This window comes from Lonchura striata, chromosome 2, assembly GCF_050655825.1.
Source record: "Lonchura striata isolate lonStrDom1 chromosome 2, ASM5065582v1, whole genome shotgun sequence".
Taxonomy (NCBI): Eukaryota; Metazoa; Chordata; class Aves; order Passeriformes; family Estrildidae; genus Lonchura; species Lonchura striata.
Window position 1 is genome coordinate 34,489,520 of NC_140704.1, and position 23,687 is coordinate 34,513,206.

Sequence of the window (23,687 nt, forward strand, 5' to 3'; positions counted from 1 at the left end):
AGCTATATTTCTTCCCAGGGCTTCTGTGGATTACTTTAAAACTACTTAACAAATAGCTGCCTGTATGGGATACAAAATTTGGGTCTTAAAGAACAACTTGGTGGTAGTCAAACCATGAGGCTAGAAATAAAAATTAAGTTTTGAATTTGTTACAGTTCCCAGCACAAGCCATATTGATATTGATATATTGATTATAATTTAAATCTATTTAAAAGTAACTTCTGTATGCAATAGCATACAAGCTCAATCTCTTGCACACCTGTTATCTGAACACAGATGTACCTTAGGGAAAGAAGGATGAGAAAACATTACTTGTTTTCAGTGTCTTAGATATTCTTTGTGCTGGATTGGCCCCATAACATGAGATGCCACACCTTGCTCAGAGTCCTGCATCACGGTGGTTTTCTGCCTGAGGAAGGTCTGCTCTTACTCATCTGGAGGGCTCTGGTGTCATTGCAGAGGTCACCATGAGAGGGTGAAGAATTCCTTTCACATGGGATGGTGTAGGGTATTTCCTCTTGCTGATTCCAGCCAGGCCCACGCCCAGGTGGTGTCACTTGGATCAAGTGAGGAGATTGCAGCCAGCCTTCTGCTCCTGTGACAGCAAAACTCAATCCAGTTGTGAAAGAAGTGACCCTTCTTGAATAGTTTCTGAACCTATGACTTTCTCCTTTATCAGTACTTTATGAATATGAATAGCACTCCTCAGACAGGCAGCCAGCATTATTATTGTAGCTCAGACATCCGTGGCAGCACTGGGTGTGGAAGGGTTGGTTTCTCTGACTGGCATCTGTGTAGTGCCCCAGTTAATCCTACAGTCTTCTTTCAAAGTTAGTAGTGAGAAATCAGCAATTCTAGCTCATGATTCCCCTCTTCCCAGTGGAGATGTCTGTATCAAGTGGATGGTATTCATGTGCCTGTTTCTTTTCATTGACTGTGGAGGAGGTTTGGAATGACTGACTGATCTGGAGATGCTGAGGATGTGTAAAGCCAAGATGATTATGTGCGTGTCCTACAAACCAGAAACCTCTCAGATGGGCATGGTGGACATATTTCTGTCTGGAAGGGTCATATCCCCATCAGCTAATTTTGTGTTTAGCTCCACTGAAAGATGTGGCTGATTAGCTCAAGAGCACTGTTGTGCTGATATTATTTCCATGATGTGAGCTGGTTATTTCTCCCAGCTCTGCACTGTGCTGTGTAAACAGCCACATTCCCTCAGAGTCAGCTTTGGGTATTTTGTGTGGCACAACATTAGCCCAGGCATAATTTTTGAGGCCACAGTAGATTTTACATACCTGTAGGCATCTTATTAAGTTGAAGGTTTTGTTCTCCAGAGGGCTTTGTTGAAGAAGCACATAAGGGCACTGGTATTTGTTCTTATCCCCAAGTGGAAAATGCCTCCTTGCAGACTAGCAGGAGACAGCTCCTCTCCACTAATCACTTTGATGTCATGAGATGCAGGCCTTATTTATCAACACACCTCTAGGAAACTATAGATCCCTCCTGCCCTTTCATTCCCTCACAGTCAGTTCAATTTTTCCTTTAAGTAAATGAACTTACAAAAGAACTAGGGTTTATGGAAGAGGGTTCATGGAGCTGTGATAAAGCACTTCAGGCTGTAACTTACACTTGTTTCTGAAGCTTCACTTTTATTGCTTGAAAAAATCCTCATATGATCTCATTTTAGAATTGGGTACTTCAAAGGTTGTTCAATCCATGTTCCTTCGAGGCTGCCTATGCAGCCCTATAATTTTTTCTCATGTTCTGTTCTTTTTTTTTCCCCCCTCCTTTCATCCTTATTAACTGGAAAACACCAAAGGGATTTTCACACACCAAAAATGAGTAGTCTTGCAATATTGTAGCCATGCTGCTTTAAAAGTTACTGTAAAATCAATCCATGGTGTATGTGCATTTGCACGTTCATGCTCTTATTACTGAGTGCCTGAACTAGTCTTGCTAACCAGACTTTGTTATGGTAGATCTGCAGGCAGAACTGTTCTGGTAAAGCCTTCAAAAGGGATTTGATTTAAGTTAGAAATAATTGTTTTACCAAAAGTGTTCTATCACACAATTACAGCCTTCCACCAAAAAGTACAAGCTATACAGGCTTTGTGAGAAGGGATGAAGGCAAGAAAGGGACTTTCCCAGCATATATGTAGTCTTGTGGTTTTTTTTTTTTTGCTTTCTTCTCCCTGCTTCCCAAATATGGGGTCATATTCAGTAGTGAAATGAACTTGATGTCTCTTGAAATGAGGTTGGACTGTTTGAGTCCCGTGTTCTCTGTTTGGAAGTTTTGATGGCCTCACTAATGTTGTTCTCTCAACTCCTGCAAAATAAATTCCATTGTCAGTCACATCATGCATGTGAACTGAAGAACTGACCTGGAACTATAAAATTCCCTAAAAACAACACTGAGCATGAAGCCCCAAAAATTCCAGAATTTTCCTCTGAATTCTGTGACACAAACACCTTCTCCCAAATATTTTTTCACTGTGGTTTCAGTTTCTTTTCACTTTTCTTTTTCAGTAGGAAAATATGAGAATGAGATTGCCAGAGAAAGACATTAAGAAAAGAAGACAGCAAGTACTTTCTTTAAAAAATTAACTACTTTCTTTAGTTTCTTGTTAGTGTTAGGGACCAAAATAACAGGCATTATTTTCTTTGCTCTGACACTTACTTGCCAAAGTGATTAATTTCAGTCCCTGTACTGAAGATTGAAATCTATAGAGAAAAATGTAGAGTCTAGTTAAAAAGCTAAGCATTGGTGCTGGAAGCAAGACAACCTGTGAATACTTCTCACAAATGATTGTAATGAAATAAGGTTTCAAAGTATTGATATTTTTTATTTAATATTTGTTAGAGCTCAGGTAACACTCAGTGGAATTTTTTCTACTTCCAAGTAGAAGATGCAGCCTGTATCTTCACATATGTTTTTTGTAATTTGTGAAATGATACCAAAACCCCTTGTATTTTAGATTGGTTAGTTAGCCAAGACGTTTTTATATGAGTAGAGATATTTTGCTAATTATTTTTTTACCATTGTCTTAATAAAGAAGGTAACTTTTTAGATCAGCCAATGAAACACGAGATTTATTAGTGTAGTATTAAAGTGGCTTGGAGATGGACCTTATTTTTTTTAAACATTCTAACAACAAAAAGTTCCTAATGCACTGTGTACTACAGACAAATGCATGCTATGATGTAATACAAAACTGCATAAAATAAACTCTTCTATATCTAAGTGCAAAATGAAGGATCCAAGATCAGAGGCTTCTTCATTTCAGACCAAGGCAGTGCTTGAGAAAGGAGAACATGAGGGAGAAGAAGGCAATTGTAGCTTACAAATCTGCTAGAGGAGATGGATAGTAGTGCTTGGAAGGAGATTAATGAAAATCCTGTTTAATCTTGATGCTCCCCAAATATTTTTTTATTCTCCAGAATTATGCAATGAATTGTATTATTTGGATGATCCAAACAAAATGTGTGTTAAACATTTTTTTGCCTGTTTTGACACATGAGAAGATAACAGCACCTATTCATAATTGCCACTGTCTTGAAAGAAATTCTAGCAGCATTAATATTCAAAAAGCTATTTGTGGCATTGATATATGCACAAGCATTAGTCAGTATCTGTAGCTGTCCATAAAAATAGCTCTCTCTGTTACAAAAACTTAGCCTTTCCTATAAAAATGTTGGATACAATGTCACACAAGATTATGACAACTAGATTATGTAGACTTAATGGCCTTCATATCATTAGCAAACACTTGGAAAGGAGCATCCTGCAGTAATATGGCTTTCTGAGAAAACTCCTGACTCCTCAGGTGACTAAGTGGAGGCAGATGATAGACTGAGAGGATCTGTCAAGCGCTTAGGATCAAAGTGCCTTTCAAAAAGTGCACTGCCTTTCCCAATACTGAAACCTGCATTTGTAATCTCTTTATTGGAGGCAGTCACTGATATTACTACCCTGTGAAATCTGCCTTTGCTGGGACCCTGCTGTCTCAATTATGTCTTTATTTTCTGATTATGTTGCCTCTATAGCATAGTTACTGTGAAATGTACATAGATCTGGGCAGCTGGTGGAAGACATCCATAGCATGATTTCTTTACAAGCACATAGATAGCAGTTGGCTTAGTGATTCTGTGTGCTCTTTGGTTTTTTTTTTTTTGTTTTTTTTTTTGTGAAATGGGTTATAGTAATATCTATATTACTAGGGAATGTGAATGCTTACATTTGGATTCAAAATAAGGCCATGTTTTTCACTGTCCTGCTACAAATCTCAGTGATTTTCTGGTCTTGCAAGGAAGGGAAAAGGAATTATGTATTCATATACTTGCTACACCTTCAAAACAGCTTATATATTAAATTCTCTTTTTAGAAACTGAGGCAATTATATGTTGAAATAGCTTTTTAATTTTTTTAAATTCTATTTTAAGTTCTCATACAAAGTATTCGTTAGTCATAACTCTCTGCACCCTATTTCAAAATGAGATAAATTATATTAATTAAAAATGCAAAAAGCCAGATCAGTCTATGCAGTCCATTTCCAAAATAATGATCTTGTAGTTAATCAGTACATTGTAACTATAAATATATATGTATTTATTTCCTGACTTTGCCACCAACTTTGCATGACTTGGGATAGATCATGTAAGCTAGAATCTTCTAGATGAAACTGCAGATATAATATATTTAAAACTCCTTGCAGTTAATTGTGATTGCAAACATCTTTAAGCTCTGTTAAAAATAATTAAAATCAGTATTTAAAAGTGTGTTCTTTCTGTCTATAATTTTGGCATAGTATTACATCTTTGTATTAGAAAGACTACTGAGAGAAGAATGAACAAAATAATGTGTATGTGTCTGACTTTTCCTTATTTTCTTACTTGCAAAGATAAATATTCCCTAAAGGGATATAATTGGAAGAGGGTGTGTGCAGCAGCAGTTGAAAATGAAGCCTTGTAAAGTATTTCTGATTGGACACATAAAAACTGGAGGCGCTCAGTATCACTGCTTGCTCTTGAAATTCTCAGCCAAGATTTTTTTGTTTTTCTCAGAAGAGCTATGGCTAGGATGGCTGAGGCTTGAAAGCTGTGTATTTACATAAGCACAAGTTACAAATCTGTGGTTTTTAGAGATGTTTGAATTTCACCGCTTTACACCTGCCGTATGTTATAAATTGCTGTGAATAGTTCATAGATTGTGAATATACAGCCTACAGAGAATTACCCCTCATATTGCTTCCTTCTTGTTAGGAAAAGTAGTATTTTTTTTCAAATGTGCCAATTTTTAAGGTTCTTGCTTGTAGTTATGGATTGGTCACTGCCAGAAATATTTGGATACTCACTGGAGTTACTTCTTTACTAGGAGTTACTTCATTTTGATGTGCTGCCTCCTTCACCGAGGCAATAATCCATGGGCCAGAAAGGCTGATTTTTTTAAAAGTGATACAGCAGTCTTCTGGGAAGTTTTTCTGGGAAGTGTTCTGGAGACTTATATTGCTGGGGAGGTACTTGCATCCCTATAGGAGGAAAGGAAAAGTCCCTTTGCACACTCTCACCTACCCCACAGACTTGCATGTCTGTGCACATAGGCAAGCACAGTCACTCCTGGAGTGCAGAGCTCTCTCTCTGCTCCTGGGAGGTTCTCCCATAACTTGCATGGACATTTGCCAATGAGGGGTGCTGTTTTCAGCTGATTCTGGAAGTCAGACTCTTCCCTGTGCCCAGCCACTGGTAGCAGTTCACTTTGCAGTTGCTGTGTTAGTTGAGGACAGGATGGCAGCCCGTGTTAGATGTCCCCTTCTTGTCAAGTCCAGTGGAGCAATAGCTGCATTTATGCCCCTTCCGAATCCCAAATTTCTCATTCTTTGGGGTAGGGCTAGAGGTCTGACTAGGCAGAAGTACACAGACTGTATAACCTGTCTGGCTTTGTTACAGAGCTGTTGTTGGAGTGCTCCCAAGGGAGCAGCAGCTGAGCAGCATCCCCACGAGTGCCTTGGGCTGAGCTCTGCAGTGGAGACCACCAGAAAAGCTCTGTGTCAGGCACTACGGGGGTCTCCCTGGGGGTGAGAGCCTCAGGGGGCTCATCAGGGTGTCAGGATAGGATCCAGCCCACCTCCCCAGCCAGGGAACAAAGCAACCAGAGCAGCCCCAGCCATGGACATTGGCATGTCTCTGTCTAACCTGGAGCTCCTCTGAGATGCTGATGTTTGAGCTGCTCTTCTAGGTATGGAGAGGGAGGCAGACTTGTTTATCTCATATGCAGCAAATGTATTTGCAGGGCATTTTTAGTGCTGGGGACTGGAAGAGCACCTCCAACCCTCAGGAGTACTTCTAGAGCATTCTCGCCCAAGGAGAGGAGAGGGATCACCACTTTTGTGCTCAAAGAAAGCACATATTTGCAGAAAAGCCTTTGAAGACCTGTGTTGGCTTCCCATCAAAGTTAGCCCCTCTCCTGGGTCCAGGCCTTTAATGGTTGAGAAGCTTGACCCAAGGGTTGCAGACACATCCAGGGCAGAGCAGGCAGCCAGAGCCTAGCTGGGGGGTCTGCAGGAGGACGGGGGGAGCAGCACAAAATGGTCTGGGCTTTTTGTTTCATTTTGGATGACTGCCAGGCAGTTTGTGGGCCATTCTGTTCCCTTCCCAAATCAGTTAGCTGAATTGCTGGGGCATATGGTCCTCAGCCTTCTCTCCGGTGCTGACTGTTTGGAAGTGATGTCGGGGACTCTGCCACCAGCCTGTGTCATGGCAGGGGCAGAGGGGCTTCTCTGCTGAGCCTGCCAGCCCAGGGCATTGCTTGCTGCTCCTGGGGTTTGTGGTGCTGGGCTTTGGTAGTGTCTGACTTCAGAGCCCTGGGAGCTGCTGTGCCTGCAGCATGGCACTGTTTGTTGGTGATACCTGCACGGGACAATGTCCTGGGACTGCTGATGGCGCCTCAGGTACTCCAGAAGACTGAGTCTAAAATACCTGCCTTGACACCCCTAAAAAGCTTTCATTAACAATTGTTAATAAAACAATAGTTAATGAAAGGTTTTTTATTCTTCTACTTCATAGTTTTAACTCATTTATTAAATGGGAAGACTCCAGTCTCACAAACAACTTCCATAAAGAGGTGGTTGTAAGGTGTAAGTGGGCCACAACTTATGGGGCAACCTTTTTAGCAGGGGCTGTTGCAATAGGCGAAGGGTTAATGGGTTTTAAACTGAAGAAGGATCAATCTAGAGTAGGTATAAGGAAGAATTCTTTTACAATGAGGATGACTATATACTGGAATAGGTTGCCCAGAGAGGTGGTGAATGCCCCCTCCCTGGAAATATTCAAGGTCAGGTTGGAGGGCGCTGACCTAGTGAAAGATGTCTGTACTTTATTGCAGGGGGTTGGACTAGATGACCTTTAGATGTACTTCTTGACTCAAAATGTTCTATGATTCTATGAAAATTTAAACTCTTGTTTTAATGTCTGCAAGCTTCTTTGAGTATATTTTTTTCCCTGGGTTATTAGTTCAAGCAAATACTTGCTTACTGCTTTATTTGTGTACTGCCCTTTCAAAGTCTAAATACACTGTGCTGTATTCAATGCAATGGATGATTTGAAAGCAGCTTTTTAACCCAGTCTCAGAACTCAGACCCTCTTATTTTTATGAAGGTATTTTAACAGCAAGATGATTCCATCTTTGATTCCCTAAAAACGTATGGATAAGCCTAAATCCAAATGAAACTTACCAAAACTAGGTTTTTACACTGCTGTTAGTAAAACTAGTTATATGACTGGTGAGAGATGTGTCTGAAGATGAAGTGTGTGTATTTGAGGATGTGAGCAGCTTCACACGTACAATGTTTCAAGTGTTGCAAATCAGCCTGCCCTTGATTTGTCAGGGCTGAAAAGAACAGTTTTCAGTTTTTAGTGTCAAAACTCTCTAGTGCTGAGTACTGCCTGAGGGGACCTGTGAGCTGCTAGTGCTCTCAGCAGGGATTTGTTACCCCAGAGGATTTTATCTTATAGCTACAGTGAACACTGAAGGTTTGATTCAGGATTTATTTTTTTTTTTGTCATTTTGCAGAGAGAGAGAGAACTTTCCCAACTAAAAAAAAAAAAATCTTTAAAAATGGCAATTAAAAATTGGTGAAAGTTAATAATTAATGGCTTGTAGCTGGTTTATTAATAGCCTCATTTTTCTATGTAATGAAAATCTTAAACTGTCTTATATGTTAACTATAAAGCAAAAAAAAAAAAAGAGTAAAAAGTGAGATTGGTGCTAATTTAGAATTATTTAAAACATACAGAATTATGGAGTTTTATTCATAAAATGTTGAAGCTTGTTTGCAGAGTTCTGGTTGAGACACTATTTTATATAATAAAATATGGAAGGAAAATTCGGGCTGGTAGAATTTTCAAAGCTTGTGTTAAAGCCCCTAACTGCTTCTGGTATGAAAGTCACCTAAGCAGCCTTGTGTTGTTTTTTCCCCCAGGATATCTTTTATGCTTTCTTTGTTTTTTTTTTTTTTTCCCTTCCTTCCCTTTGGAAATCCAAGTGTTTATTTGCATGCGAGTTAGGTGAATTCTTTTATCTATTTGTGTATCATAAACCAAAGCAATTAGCATACTGCAGTTACAGTACACTTAAAAACCAAAACAACCCTACAAAAACCTTCAGTCAATATTATTCCTGGAGGGAAAACTCTTAATTAAATTGTATGCAAACTACAACAATTGGCAAAGTTGTTTGGTGCTTAATAATAACTCTGGGTCAGGGGGAAGAGTGAAAAAGTAAGTGTAGCAGAGAGCTTTGCATGCCATTAACCCAAGGATAGAAATGAGGTCAGCCTTTGAAGGGACAGACAACACACTTATCTGCCAGCATTGGAAAGTCCCAAAAGATTAGTTTATTTGCCAGATGTTACTGGGAGTTCATCATTGACACCCTCTGCATCATGGGCTTCATCTCTCGCCACAGTTGCAGTTGCCTTTTCTGCCCTTTGCAGGCTTCCTGGAGATCTTCTCCAGTGCATAATGCTTAGTTTTTTTCCTTGAAGTAGGTTTCTGGTTGGTTTTTTTTTTTGTTTGTTTGGTTTTTTTTTTTTGTTTTTGTTTCATAGCAATAGGCATGGTGAACCATCTTAACTTGTAAATCTGATCTGAAGACTCATTGTTTTTCTTTCATGCACCCATGATAATCCTCTTGGAATAGGAACCATGGACATGAAGCAAAGTGACTGCCACAGCTCTGGGAATGGGGCTGTGTTTGTGAAGGGGTTTGTAGAAGACAGACTACTCACCTCACTTAATATTGGTAACCTTTTGAAGATGAATGAAAATTGGGCCGGACTTTCTCATACGCTAAGAATTTTCTGTTGTTTTTTATCCCTTTGCCTGAAAAATAACTGTAAATGCAATTCTAAGCAGACTATTCTTATATTATTAGCAACTTTGTAATTAATCAAATATCACACTGAAGTGTATTTAAGTGTGTAATCCACTAAAAATTGGTAGTGAGGGAGAGTGGGTGCTATCAGATCCATGTCAGTAATGACTGTATGAACCTGGAATGGTGTTCTCTACATGTATCTTCTCCTTTAAATCTTTCAAGAGTTTGGTAGTAAATATTGATTTCAGCTAATGGTGGTTTTAACCTCTTTGTGCACATGCTTTGCCCCAAGGGACTCTGTCATATATGGGGAGAAGACAAGACTTGCTCATAAAGAACAGAGCAAATACATTTTTCCTTTAAGATGTTAGATATTAGTGGTGGTCTGGTCTCTTGAAGCAAGATTCCTGTCACTTGTGTTACTGCAGTTGTTTTGCAGTTCTGCAGAACAATTTGTGAGATGGACAGTGACCTAAATAAGGACTATATTATCACCATGTGCACCTGGTGCATTATATTATATACTGTATTATCAAGATACATCTGGTAAAGAAGTCTCAGTGTTAAAACTTTTAAAATAGTGCAAAGTCCTTTTGTAGTACATCATTTAAAGCATTTAATGCTTTCAGTCTTGCTCTAACATAGCCCATCCTTCCCTCCCTTTCCTCCCTCTATTCCCTTTCCTCTCTTTATTCCCTTTCCTCCTTTTCCTCCTTTTCCTCCCTTTCCTCTTTCTTCCCTTTCCTCCCTTTCTTCCCACTTCCTCCCTTCCTTTTTCTCCCTTTTCTCACTTCTTCCCCTTCCTTCCTTTCCTTCTTCTGCTTTTCCCCATTTCCCTTGTGCTTTTCCTCCTCTTCCCCTCCCTTTTTTTCTTCCATCCTCCCTTTCTTCTTTCCCTCCATTTCAAAGCCCTCATGTCTAACTTGGTCTTCTGACATGAGCACTTCAGTTAAATGTCTGATGATGCAGCACAAGGACAGTATTTGCTCACGTTGAGATAAACTTGACATTCAGAAGCTGTTTGAATATCCATGGACATGTGGTGTTCTCCCTAACATTTGTCAAGTGCACAGACACAGATACTGGCTTTACTTCAGTAGGTCTGAATTAGCTGTTGAATTTCCAGCACTGGAAAGCAGAAAAATTGCATGTAGGGGAAATGGAGAAGTGCTTCAGGTATTGTTTCTCTCTGTTGGTGTGAGAAATGCTGTTGTTGAATACAGCCATTTCCTTACCTTGGTACAGCTTGTGCTGCTGCTTGCTCAGTTAAGGAAACCTCAGTGCTGTCAGCAAGGTTCCAGTCTGGTCTCTCATGTGTTTCAGACTTATAACTAGTGACAGCAGGTATTAGGGTTGTTCTGTAAATGCCATCAGTGGGGGACAGTTGCAGAACTACAAGCCTGGGCCATTTCCAGGTTAGGCTGGCCCTGTTTGGCCAATCACAGAGTGCAAAATAACCACATTATTCCTCAAAGTGTTTTTCCAGAGTTGAAGTAATAGCCATCTTGCCCTATAAAGATCTTTTTTCTCCTATAGAATATTTCTGTGCTGAGATAACTTTCATGAACTGTTTTCAAAAGGGCTAGGTATTTTTTTTTGTGTGTGTTTTCATTTTAAAGCCACTTTTCACCTCTTTTCTCCTATTTCCATTTTTGTCTTCTGTGGCCTGTGCTTAGTAATTCCATGGCCATTTCTGTAAAACAGCAAATTCATTTGGACTATAGCAAGTGCATCTGTGGTGGGTTTCCTATACTGAAATGGGGAGTCCAAGAAATGTAATTATTTAGACTCATGCATTTCCACTAGACTTGAGAGACTGATCATCCAGTGCAGAGGACAAATTGTGCCCTCCACCAAATACTTGCATGGGTGATACACAGTGTTGAGCTCTCACACTGCTGCTATGTGGGAGGGCAGTAGGTCATCTGCTTTCTATTTTGAGTTTCTTTTTCAGAGGTATCCTTTTACTCCCCTCCTCTTCCTCAGCCCAGTCCTCAGTGGTTTGCAGTCCTTCCACTGTCTTTCCTTTTTTCATTGCCACTGGTGTCTTCTTGCCCCCAGTCCCCTTGTGGTTCTTTCTCCCTGTATTTCCCCATCTCCTCCTTAATTCCAGAGTTTTCCAACATTCATTTTTGTTCCACTTTAAATATCCTATATTTGCCTCATATGCTTTGTTATCCACCGTTATGCTCTTTTTTGAGAAGAAAGCAGCTCTGCGTAAGTGGAAGAAAGTCAGGAAGCAGCTATTTGGCTTTCTTTGATAACAGAAACAGTGGGTTTTACTTGACAAATGCTGAGTTAGGGGACCAAAAACTTTTCTCCCTGGGCTGATTTGAAGGTGAATGGATATATCTGTAAGAGAGAGAAGGCACAAAACCTTAGGACTGCTTGGGAGCCTTCCCAGCACTAGATTTTGTTTGGGAAGGCAATAAGTAAACCATGTGGCCATTTAAAAAGAACTAGGGTGTTCAGAAGCATGAAAAAGAATATTTTTGATGCTCCTTTTGCAAAAAATCCTGAAGTGTGCCAGGGGCTAGTGACTTCACAGATGCCAGCCACAGGGAAAAGACTGAAGGAAGACTGCTTGCTGTTGAGGCAATTCACACATCAACTGCTTTTTGAGAGCACTCGACTCTGTGTGAAGATTTATGGGCCTCTCTTCTTTTAAAATAAATGAGTAAAGGACCAAGCTGAGTGTTTTTCCACACATAAATGTCATAAATGCAATCCGAAAAACTTCACTGGAGTACCAGCAAGGGCTCAAGCCCCAGCTCAAATGTGCATTGTATTAAAGTCCTTCTTGGGAACTGCAGACACAAATTGCTTTCCAGCATCCAGAACCATTTGGAAATGCTTTAATCCTGAAACCAGGGGGTTTCTAATGGAAATGCTGACAGACCCTTCGTTGTAGCAGCTGAAGCAGGCAGGGCTGTGATAATGAGCCTGTATGCCTGCATGTGGAAAGCGTGATGCTGGTTTAGAAAACAAGCACTTCCACTGAAAAGCTCACGCTGAGAAAAACCACTGTGCACCGTTCCAGCACAATGCTGCTTCAAATTGGCTTTGCTCAAGCAAGTATGTGTTGGGAACAACCGTGGGCATTAACCCTGAGTGTATTACACTTCCAAAACCAACAAGTCTTAATAGCATTTCTAATGACGCTCTAATTATCTATAAAGAGCACGGTATTGAATAGCCATGACTAGCAGTTTAAAATGCTGCATGCATTGATGGGGTACTTTGCTATTCATAAGTGCAGTGTAACCATGTCTCCTCTTACTTTTTAAACACTGTGCCCCTGACCCAAAAAAATAGGTGATGCTTAATTTATTGCTCATGTCTCTGGCATACCCCTGCTAACGCTAGAGGCCACGTGCTTTGTACCTGTATTTGGAAATCTCAGTGACCTTGGTCACACCAGGCTAAAGAAACCTGTCTTGCAAGCATGAACCCAGGTGATTAATTTCAACAAACAGGTTGCTTATAAGAGTGTAATTAGTCACTTGTGCAAATGGCAGGATGGGTGCACTGACCTGCATTAGACACATTGTAGTATACACCTCCCCATTGGTTCTTTTTTCTCTGTTAATCAGAGGCCTGAAAACCCTGCAACATTTAGACAGCTTGAGGTTGAAGGCTGAAATGTCACTTTTAAAACAGGGTTAAAAAGGTCACACAGCTGCAAATAATAATAGCCCAATGAAAATCAGATTCTTACTGCAGCCCACTTCAAGAATAACATTGAAACAGGAAACAAGCCTGCTTGATGTTTTTACCAGTATGGCAGTAAGATTACTGCTGAGTTTAAAAAGCGGGGAGAGAGAGACAGAAAGGAGCATGCTTTCTTGGTCTTAGATGTAAGAACAGTTTTTCTGGTTCAGAAAAGATGATCCTGGGGCTCTGCAAAATCTCCTTGAGGAGCCTGAGGACATGGGGTACTTCCCTCTGGATGCTGCTGAGAGGAGATGTAGTTTGTTGGTGTGTTCTGAGAGTGGTTTTGTTTCTTCTGTTTGCTTTTTTCTTTGTTATGTTCTTGCATTCCTCACTGTGGGCTTCAGTTTTATTAATTATAATAAAAACTTTTTAGAAGACTGTTATGCAAAAATCAAGGAGTAGAAAAAAAGTCTTGGCTTGCTACAGAACTTACTTCTTTCTCTACCACTTGACATAGGTTGGAGAAGCCTTTATCTTGTATTTTTATTTATTTCTTTTTATAATTAAGATAATATTTATTTCTTTTTATAATACCTTAACTTCTCCTGAGCAGAGTGATATTTCAGAAGAATGGCAGACTACAACAGCATAGCAGATTTCCTCACTTACACATTCTGCCAATAAGGCTCTTTACATGGTCACAATAGGGCAATAAATGCTGACAGATGTTGTTAACATGTCTATTAAAATTCAACCCCCTTTTCTGCTGGATTATACACTTATGGCTAATGTTAATAGTATCAGAACTAATGCTGACATATCAATAATGGTGTTTGCTTTTATTTATAATCCTTGATTGTTTCTTCAAAAAAGTCACAGAGTTGGAATAAATTAAGTTATTGATAACAGAAGCAAAAAATTCAGACTGGAGCAATTTTTTAACTTTACACTCATCATAGATTTATCTGATATTCTTCATGTGCATTAATTGCAGTGGTTATTAGTAGTACTACAAGAGTTGCATGAATGTAACTTGCATTTTTAAGATCCCAAAGGCTAATAAGCACCTTAATTTAGATGGAAAGGCTGCTGTGATATATTTTTATTAGGTGAAGTGGAAATGTTGCCATTGGTTGTGCTATTTCCTTCCTTCACCTGGGCATAGTGTGGAAAAAGAAGACGTGGATTGTGTGGCCCAGCAGCACACGTGAGACACGTGAAGAGAAGTGTGTGCCAGAGGCTGTGTGCAGCTGTCTGAGCTGAAGGATGGGAGATGCCTGCCTGCATCCTGAGAAGGATGCTGTGCAAGCTGTGCTGTGCACAGCCAGAACACCTCTGCTGCTGGGAGCCCCCATCCTGCTGCAAACCTGGGGTGGTGCTGGTGCATCCGCAGCTTTTGCAGAGTTCAGTGGGATTGAGGCATGCAGGAGGTTCACACTCACAGCCTGGAATTTCAGCTGCTCGTTTCTGGTCAACATTCAAGCACAACGCTGGAATTACTGCCATATGATAACCAAGCACCAGACACTTGCAAAAAGTGTAGGCAGCAGGCAGCTTCTTCCACTCGTGTACTGTTGTAAGAGAGTCAATGGTAACACGGTCTCAACTGCAGTGATTGCGCCACATGTAAACATCAATTCTGCAATTTGTCTTGAGGGCACTGTGCTACCTGGTAACACATTATACAGGTCAAGTTCTGCTAGACAGCACCTTGGAGTGAAGGTGATACAGCCACTCTGGATTATTGCTTGTTTTATGCTCAGTGTCTGCAGAAAATGGTTCTCATGGAAATAAGCAGTTGCTTGTACATTTGGGGAAAACAATTTGATGTTGAATCTGACGCCTTTTCCAGGTTCTGAGAGTAAAAAACAAATCCATGTTTTCTTATAGTCGATTTCCTGGAGCTGATCCCTGCACTCAGGATTCTAGTCCTCATCTAATATGTTATTTTGGTGCTTAGTCCATGCTTATCTACTAGATAACCGTGAGTGTAAATTAATTATTATAAGAGCATGCATTGTTGGATTCAGGAGTAAAGGTCAAGCTCAGGGTGGGGAGGGAAGTCTTAGACTTGCAATACTCAATAAGAAATCAAACTTCAAATAATTCCTGGTAATGTTTTGAAATTCACTTGGACACTTGGGACCAGAATTGTAACTGTGTTGTTTTCTTTTACTGAGTCTCATCTGTTGTTTTGCTATTGAAAATGCTGTTGTCACTGTCCCCTGAGGAGGGGAAAAAGGGGTAACAGAAATCTTTGGCAGTGCTTCAGTTGCAGGAGCAATTGAGATATTAAATAAAGACTTTCATTATCCATGAGTAGCTTCGTGGTTTTTTTTTTTTTTTTTTTTTTTTCTTTTCTTTCTGTGTAAAGGAAAAAGTTATCTTTAGGAAAGACAACATGCCTGGGGTCACAACTCATATATAGAGGTGGATTTAAAAATCTAACTTAGCTGGAGGTTTTGGTTTTGTTTTTTTGCAGGGGTTTGTTTTTCTAGTCAGTTATCTCTCTGATGCTTGTTTCTTTCGACAGGATAGTGTAATTCAGAATATTTTTATGGCTTCATCTCTGAAGAGCTTGTCTATGCACAGTCTGGAACTGAAATAACTGAAATTAGAAGTAATTTAACACCTTTAGTTATTTTAGTATACGAATATACTCTTTCATTTCTGATTATGAGTATCCTATTTCAGTTTAACATAGCTGTAAGTTAAATCAAAACAGGATATGAATAATCTTAAAGGAGTAAATTAGCTACAATTTTAGTTATTTCAGTTCTAGCCTTGTGTGGATACATAAGTTATGCCTGAGTTAGGACCTTTCTTGACACTTTATTGTATTTTTTATCATTTGTCTCAGGCCAGATGTTGGTAGAGATGCTCATGATCAGTTGGTGCTTATTATCAACTTTTGGGAGTAGTGTCCGTTTGGAGGTTGAAGGGCAAATTAAAGTAGAAATCCTTAATTTCTAGATTCTGCTAGGAGTCAGTGGAGTCATACAGAGGGGAGTTTTTTTATGTCACAATTAGGAAAATATACTGGCAGGCTAATGTTGTCCACCAGAATGAAGTTTAATTAAAAAGAAAGTGGCATCATCCAGTGAAAATAATTGTTGCAAGTATGGGTCTGGCTGATGTACTGGTTAATGGTGAATTACACTATCAGCTGTAAGCATGCTAAAGATACTTCTGATGATAGGAAAAATGAACTGTAGCTTGAAAAAAATTCAGTGGGTTTGAGCAATTTTACCACCTGTCCCTCTGCAGATTTTCGTAGTTATGAAATCAAATTCTGCTTCTCCATCAAGATATTTCTCTTGGGTCATGAAAAAATTACCCAAACACCATTCAGATATTTTTCTAAAAGCGGCTGTGGTGAGGCTGAGTTTTAAGGGATTTCAGGGAATGTCTAAACATAAGTAATCTGCTTTAAGATGGGTCAGACACTACATTCTAGCTAGTAAAAACAGTTGTTCCAACAGGCTGAAAACATTTCTGAAATAAATGACTTACTTATTTTACTCCCTAAAATTTTACTACCTTTTTTTTTTTTTTTTTCCCCTCAGGGACACTGCCCTAATATTGACTCAAAATCAGGTGCATAACTTCTTTCTGAGGGCGAATGTTTCATCCTTTGCCTTTATTTAAGACTTGGGAGCTTTCCCCCGGGGTTTAGTTCAAGGTTACAGGACTGGAACTGCTATGTGGAAGTGCAGTTTTAGACAAAACTTCACTGCTGAAGCTCATGAGGCTCTAGTTGACCTTTTAAAGGATGGGGATGCACTGTTACCTGGTGTGCATGGAGAGAACATGTATGTAATGTATTTAAGTTATTAATATCAGACAGTATGGATGCAGAACTTCAAAAAGTGGGCTCTTTCTCAGAAGTAACCTACACGTCTGGTTTTAATGTTGTTCAGCAGGAACTGAAGGAGGAAAGGTAAAAACCTTTAATTCAAGATATTTCTGAGAAGACACGGTCTTATCTAATAACAACACTGAACATATGCTATTTTCTGAGGCAGATTTATGCTGTGAAAGCCGAACTTTCTTTCTTTCTTAAAAGTAAATTGGTGCTCAGGAAGGAGCAATAAGAACTTAGACTGTAGTGAGCTTGCTGAATATTAGCAAAATTAGTACTCTTGAGTATGAAAACTTTGTTTTGATCTGTTTGCAGAGTTTGAAATAAAAGCACAAACTGACATTTCTGTATGTTGCATGCATGTATGAAGTTTAGAACTTATATATTCATAGGTTCCCTTTCTTTCCCCCTTCCCCTTTTAACATGTAGATTTATGAGGAATCAAAGATGAACTTGGAGCAGGAGAGGCCTTTTGTCTGCAGTGCCCCAGGCTGCTCACAGGTGAGTGGAGTCAGCAGTGATATTAATTGAGTCCTCAGCACTAGCTCTGGCTTGTATAATGCCTCCTTATATATTAACATGTCTAATAATAATATGTGTGTGAGGGATTTTTTGTGTGGTTTTTTTTTTTAAGACCTGCTTCCCTTCATTTCTCTCCTTTCCCACAAGAAACTATTACACAATATTTCAAGCAAATACAGCAGCCAGTCAAAAGAGAGTTGGTACAAGTGGTCCTCAAGCTGCTTCTGTGCCTTTTCTCATCCCAAAGCCTAATGTGTCAAGATATGTATTGCAGATTCCTGTAGGGACTATCAAGAGAGGACACACTAGGCAGGACACATTTATTTGTCTTCTGCTGAGATGTATGAATATACTGTATTGCTATTGGGAGGCTCTAACCCTCCTTGAATTTTTTTTCTGTTTTAAATACTTAAATACAATGATATCTTATTAGCTGATTTTTATTTATTTATGTATTTATTTTATCTTTAAGACACCTTCCTACTAAACATTTTCTGTGGAAAACACAGCCTGTAGATAAATTTTTGCCCCAGGATGTGCATTTGGGATTCCTCTCCTGTCGACTGGTGTTCTGCTATATGTCTCCAAGGGTAAATCCTGACCTGTAACATTAGATATTTAATGAGCTTAAAAAAAACCTGAAGTGACAAAGTCTTTACCTGCTGAGATTTGAACTGGGGTGTGTGTGTGGTTTTTTCAGGGATTTTGCAGTGGTGAGGGAAGTTCCCCCACATGCAGTGATGAGGAAAGTTCCATGTGTCTCACTTCTGACCCTAATTTGTTTTGGTAACTAGAACTTGTGAGTAAAATCTCCAGACAAGGGTGTATTTTTGGCTTTTGCCACAGGCTTCCCATGTGCATCCCTGTCACGTGATACAGCTTACCCATTTTCCAGAGTCCTCCTCTCTTAATTAGTGAACCTTTCTTTCCCTTTTTCAACTGTATGTTGGCAGTTTTCAGCTGGCTGAGGTATTGACAATTCTTTAGGTTCTTCTTGCAGAGGGATGGGTGACTGTTAATGAAGTGTAGGTGTTGATTTTGCCAAGAGCTGAAATAAAGAGAGGCAGAAGCCTTCAGTCTAGTTATCAACTAGCTGAGTGGCTTTGCTGTTTCACAAAGAGGGAGTTTTTCTATGGGAGGCAGAGTGCATCTTTTTGGATTATCCCTCAGGCTGAGAATATGTCCTTTTAGATTTCCACATGCAGAGTTAAACTTTCATCATTCTGTCACAGAGGTAGAATAAAAGTATCTAAGTTTAATCTTGATGTTTATTTACATTTTTGAAACTAAAGTCCACTGAAATCAGTGGACTTGAGTGTTTTCATGTCAACTCTTAATTTGTTTCCTCAGTGGAGAAGAAGCTGATCCAGACAAGCTCTTTTAGGTTTTCAGAGAGCAAGTTTGGTTGCATGCTGTTAAAATTTGGAAAGATGAACAATGTAGATGTGATGTCCATTTAAAAAAACATTTAACTTCCCCTTCCCCAACATGACCCCTGTTTATAATAAATGAGGACTTGACATAAGTGCATAATGCAGAGTTGCTGTCCAGCTAAGCTGGCTGGAGACTGGCTTCTCTCTCGTCCCATGCAGATGTGTGCTGAGGGCTGATAGAGTCAACCTTCTGCACAAGGAAGAAAGTAGACCTAGAAAAAAGACAGAGAAGTCTGGGCTGGAGGAACAGTTTCTCCTCTGTTGCCCCACACCCTGTTTAAGCTGGCTGACTTCATAATGAAGAGGGAGCATGGCATCCATGAAGGAAAATCCATTTTCAAGTGAAATAAATATGGGGTCTTTTTTCCTCCCTTCACTATTTCATTGAGCAAAGTCTTTCTGAGATATTCCCTTTGTTCTTAACATAAATTCCTAATGCTGCATTTCTTCCAGATGAGTAAGCAGTGAACCAGAATTTCACAGTGAGAAAAAGGTCTTTGGGATTTTTTTCTTTTTAATTTTTTTCTTTTTTTTTTCTCCCAGAGAATTCAATTCCATTTTTTGTGCTGATTTGTCTATGGGTTTAGAGAGATACTCAGAAGGTGTAACATATGGCAATTATTTATGTTATAGCCAGAAGCAACGTCACTTAGCCAAGAGTATACTGTGTTGAAAGTATTAAGTCCCTTTAGCTCTGTTGCTGTCATTGTTTTTTGTCTCCTATGTACCTGTTGATTTAAAGAGCTGCTTTTAATTTTTTTTTTCCTCAAGCCTCAGTGATACTACTTTTGGCTTTTGATAGTCCTGAAATAACCCAGTTGAAACCATCTCATTAGCAAAGGTCTGTGTATGCACATTTGGTGAAGGAAACTTTCCAGAACAATTCTGCTGTTTGAGCCCAAATGTGCAAGTGCTTGAGCTTGTATCTTCTTTGTTTTGTTCAAAAGAAGTTATTTCTTCTAGAAGTCTGTAATCAGATTTTAAAACAAACTTAACACACTGATTAGTTTCTTACAAAAAACATCTCTCCACCTTCTCTGTTTGACAAAGGAGAATAATTTGATTTAGTATCATAAAGGATCATAACTAGTTGCTATAAAACTGTGCATCATTTAATTGACACTTCAAATCAAGTCAAAGTATCAGATATTTCCAAAATTAAAGATGTGTATTGCCTGAATACTTTTGGATAGAAAAAAAGCTGGCTTATTTAGTTACTTTTATAGCTATTCATCAGATATATGTTGCAGAAAGACACAAAAGCAGAAAAATCCAGTAAAGTGATTTAAGATTTGCCTCATTACTTAGCATTTGCCGTGGGCTAGGAGCATACAGAACAGCAGCTATCGCAGATGCTCAGGCACGTGGTGACTTGTGAGGCTGTGGTAGCTGGAGTGGGTGTCTGAGACCCTTAGAATCTAAAACTTGTAATTGTTTTCAAGCAGTTGAATGACACCTTACAGTTTTTCATCCCAGACAGCACAGCAGCATATGTGTTTCTAAATCAAGTACAGCTATTTGTTATTCATGCTCACTTGTATTTTCAAATATTCTGTTTCCTGTGCCATTTGGACACATTTCTAGCTGGATAAATTTCTTCCTGTCTCTCATTTTTAAAATTCTGTCCAATGCCAAAAGTTTATTAGAGAATTAAATCTTCTTTTTTTCTTTTTTTTCTCTCTTCCTCTCTCTCTTTCTGTGTTTGCCTGACAGCGTTTTCCAACAGAGGATCATCTGATGATTCACAGGCACAAACATGAAATGACTTTGAAGTTTCCTTCAATAAAAACAGATAATATGTTATCAGGTAAGAAGACATGAATTCAAGAGTCGAGATAACTATTCAGATGATGTTGAAAGCATGACTCCTATTGGAAAGCTACTGGCAAAATGACTCCAGGATTGGTTTTAAAAAGCCCCAACTCCAATTAAATAACAAGGAGAGGTGGATTAAACTAGAATGCATATCTTTGAACAAAAAGACAGTTGCAATTCTTGTGTCTTCATACAGGTTTGCCATGACAGGGAAAGAAATCACTGACCCTCAGGCATGCTGGCAGCTCTATCATTGATTTCCAGTGAAATACAGGCACTTAAGTGTGTGTCACTTGGGAGCCCAGCAGTGAGAGTGTTAATGAAGTGCATTTGTGCTGTTGCTGGAAGAATTGCCATTTAAACTGGATAGACTCACTTCAGCAACTGGAATTGGCCACATTGTATGAGCCATTGTGTGGTGACTCAGGAACTGCCCACTGTAAATAGCCATAAGCAGAAAGGTGAACAAGTGGGTGATATCCAGGACTCTTTCCACATCTCTCTCTGTGCCTCTCCCTTCATAAACAGGGGTTGTTATTAGGTACAATTTCTATAATTTCTATAATTTCTTGAGTAGTATATTTCCTTTGTAGACTTTCTGTGCTCCTGTCTGTGTAACCACATATCAATGGCTTGCTGGCCTTCAACAGTGTTGGGTAAAGTCAAGCTAGCCCTTCCTTTTACTTCTGTCCTCTCCTATTCCCTTTCCTATTGCTTATTCTTTGGGTTATAGTAATGGACTATTTAGAATAGTATCTCTAGACTTTTTCAGGTTTCAAAGTAGTGGTAAAAAACTCCCCTGTGATGCAAATGTGTGTGTGGATGTTCAGCAGTATTTGATATTTGTCTTTTGCAACGGGCTTCTTCAAGGTAAATTGTGCCATTTCAGATGCAAATGTATATTCATTAAAGGGACTCCAGCAGACTAACTATTTTCTGGTTAAACTGTTTCCATATTTATGAAAATCATAATGAAGTAACAATGGGTTGCAAATACTAAGGTTTGGTTTGGGATTTTTTTGGTTTTTTATCCTTTTTTTTTTGTGGGAGGGGAGGGGACTTTGGGCACCAATGAAAAGTTAGACAGCCTTTTTCCCAAATAGAATTTATTTTGCTTTCCATTTTAAAATGCCATAGTGGACTAAGTTTACAAAGAAACAGTACACAGCATTTTGAAGACTAGGTCTTGTAAAGTGCCTCAGTGCCAGCTATGCCCACAGAATCCTGTGTTTGCAAGCACAAATGAGGAAAAGCTGCTCTTGCATTTGGCTGTGCCCTTTGGCAGTGAAATTGCTCTAGGACATCTGTGCTGTGGGCACATTCACCCTGTGCAAGTGATGGCTTTTGTTAAAATGCTGGCTTTCTGTTTGGCAAGGCTTTTGTTCAAGTGCAGTTTCTAAGGAATCTATTCTGTCATCAGGAATCCCCTGAGCAGAGTATGTCCATTTGTGTTTGGTAACTTCTATAATTTAGCCATCCTGCTCCTTCCAATGAGTTGCATTCCTAAGCAAAAAGAATGTCTGTCTTCCAGCCCTACCACTGGTACTGGGCCCACTAAACCTGCACTTTAAACAGTACATACTAATGTGGAATTTTCTGGCCAGAAAGACTCTGAGATTGCTTCTAAGGGATGTATCCTTTGGGGTTTGTTTATGATGATCCTCTGTAGTAGTGAAAGAATAAAAAGCCACATGCGTTCCCAAAGACTGTGGCCAATGTTCCTGACTGTCATGCCCTGGCAAATTGGTTCTGAAATTGGTTCTGCTGGTGTATTGATTCCTCTTTTTGTGTTTGTTTGCTGAATTTGTTTGGCATTCTGCAGCTCTTACTCAGGAAGCATCATAGATCATCTGCTTTCTGCAGGAAGACATTGAAAAATAGTTGTTTCATTACCCACTGAAACCCTGGGGAAATCTAAATACCTTAAAGTTTAAGATGTTTTATTCTTAGATTTCAGAATGAAAAATTAATGATATATGGGAAAAAGAGAGATTTTTCTCTTAGACATTTGTCTTCATGTCTTCCTTGTTTTTTGCATTTTTGCTTATGTGACTTTTTAAAAAAATTGTTCCTGTCATCAGTATGTTCAAAGAATTGCAGCAGCAATTGCCCTGTAATAAGCCAGGTGCACTGTTAGTTTTTTTCTCCCCTCTTTCTCCTAAGCTGCCTAGAAGTCAGACTTTCTCATTCTTTTTCCAGTATGTTGTATACTGTCTTTTAATTTGTTGTATATTAACATTATTATTAACAATTAGCCATGAAAAGTAGCACACTGTATGCTTTCAGGTAGACATTAGAATTATTTACTCTATTTACAGAGGTAACTTAATCTGCAGTCAGGATTCACTATAATATCAGTAATATTTAACAGATTAAACATGTTTTCTATAAACTGTTCCTGGAAGTAGGCAATGAAACTGTTGGTTTTGTACAAGACATCTTAGAAACAAAGCAAAATATGACAGGAAGAAGAAACTTATTTTTTGTGTGAAATCTATGTTTGGGTCTGAAATATATGCTTTTAAGGGAGAGATAAAGTTATGTTATATGTGAAGTTATATGTTTTCATTTAGGTGGGGTCACTATCTAATAAACAATGGTGCATGACCTGATTGCAACAATTGGTGCTGTGCTGGTTTATCAGGTATATATTTCCAGGACCTTCTGAGTTATCAACTAGCTTCACTACGTTTTCTACCATTTTTTTTTCATGCTGGCTTAAGAAGAACAAGTTATATTAAATCTGGTGAACCCATCCCTTGAACCAATTCAGAAATTCCAGATACCCATGTGCACCAAACAGCTTTCTGTTCTCTGACTGTATGAATGGAAGGAAAAACCACTAGAAGCTTTGCATTAAAATGCAAGTGATACTTCTGTTGCACAACTTGACAACACAATTCTGTCTTTTTAAATTAATGTTATTTGTACCTCTTTGTTGTATGCATTTTTTTTTTTGTTAGAAAGTCTTGTTAAGAATATGGATAGAGAGTCATTGATATTTTACATTTCCATCTTTCCAGCTACA

The 23,687-nt window shown here is 39.0% G+C and overlaps 1 protein-coding gene across 10 annotated transcripts in view; it reads left to right on the top strand.

Annotated features, from left to right (window-relative positions):
• Positions 1-23,687, top strand: part of CREB5 (cAMP responsive element binding protein 5) — a 256,957-nt gene that overhangs the window by 25,819 nt on the left and 207,451 nt on the right. For 6 of the 10 annotated variants that reach the window (XR_014951836.1, XR_002466113.4, XM_021538182.4 and 3 more), the window contains 2 exons: positions 17,319-17,390; positions 20,558-20,651. The exons of 2 other annotated variants lie outside the window; for them this stretch is intronic. Coding sequence is in view for 6 of the 8 variants with exons in the window: in XM_085568538.1 (XP_085424664.1) it covers positions 17,319-17,390; positions 20,558-20,651 (166 nt within the window). In the remaining 2 variants the exon portion in view is untranslated. The remainder of the gene's footprint in view (positions 1-17,318; positions 17,391-20,557; positions 20,652-23,687) is intronic. 2 more of the 10 variants (XM_021538183.4, XM_077787353.2) reach the window with 1 other exon arrangement.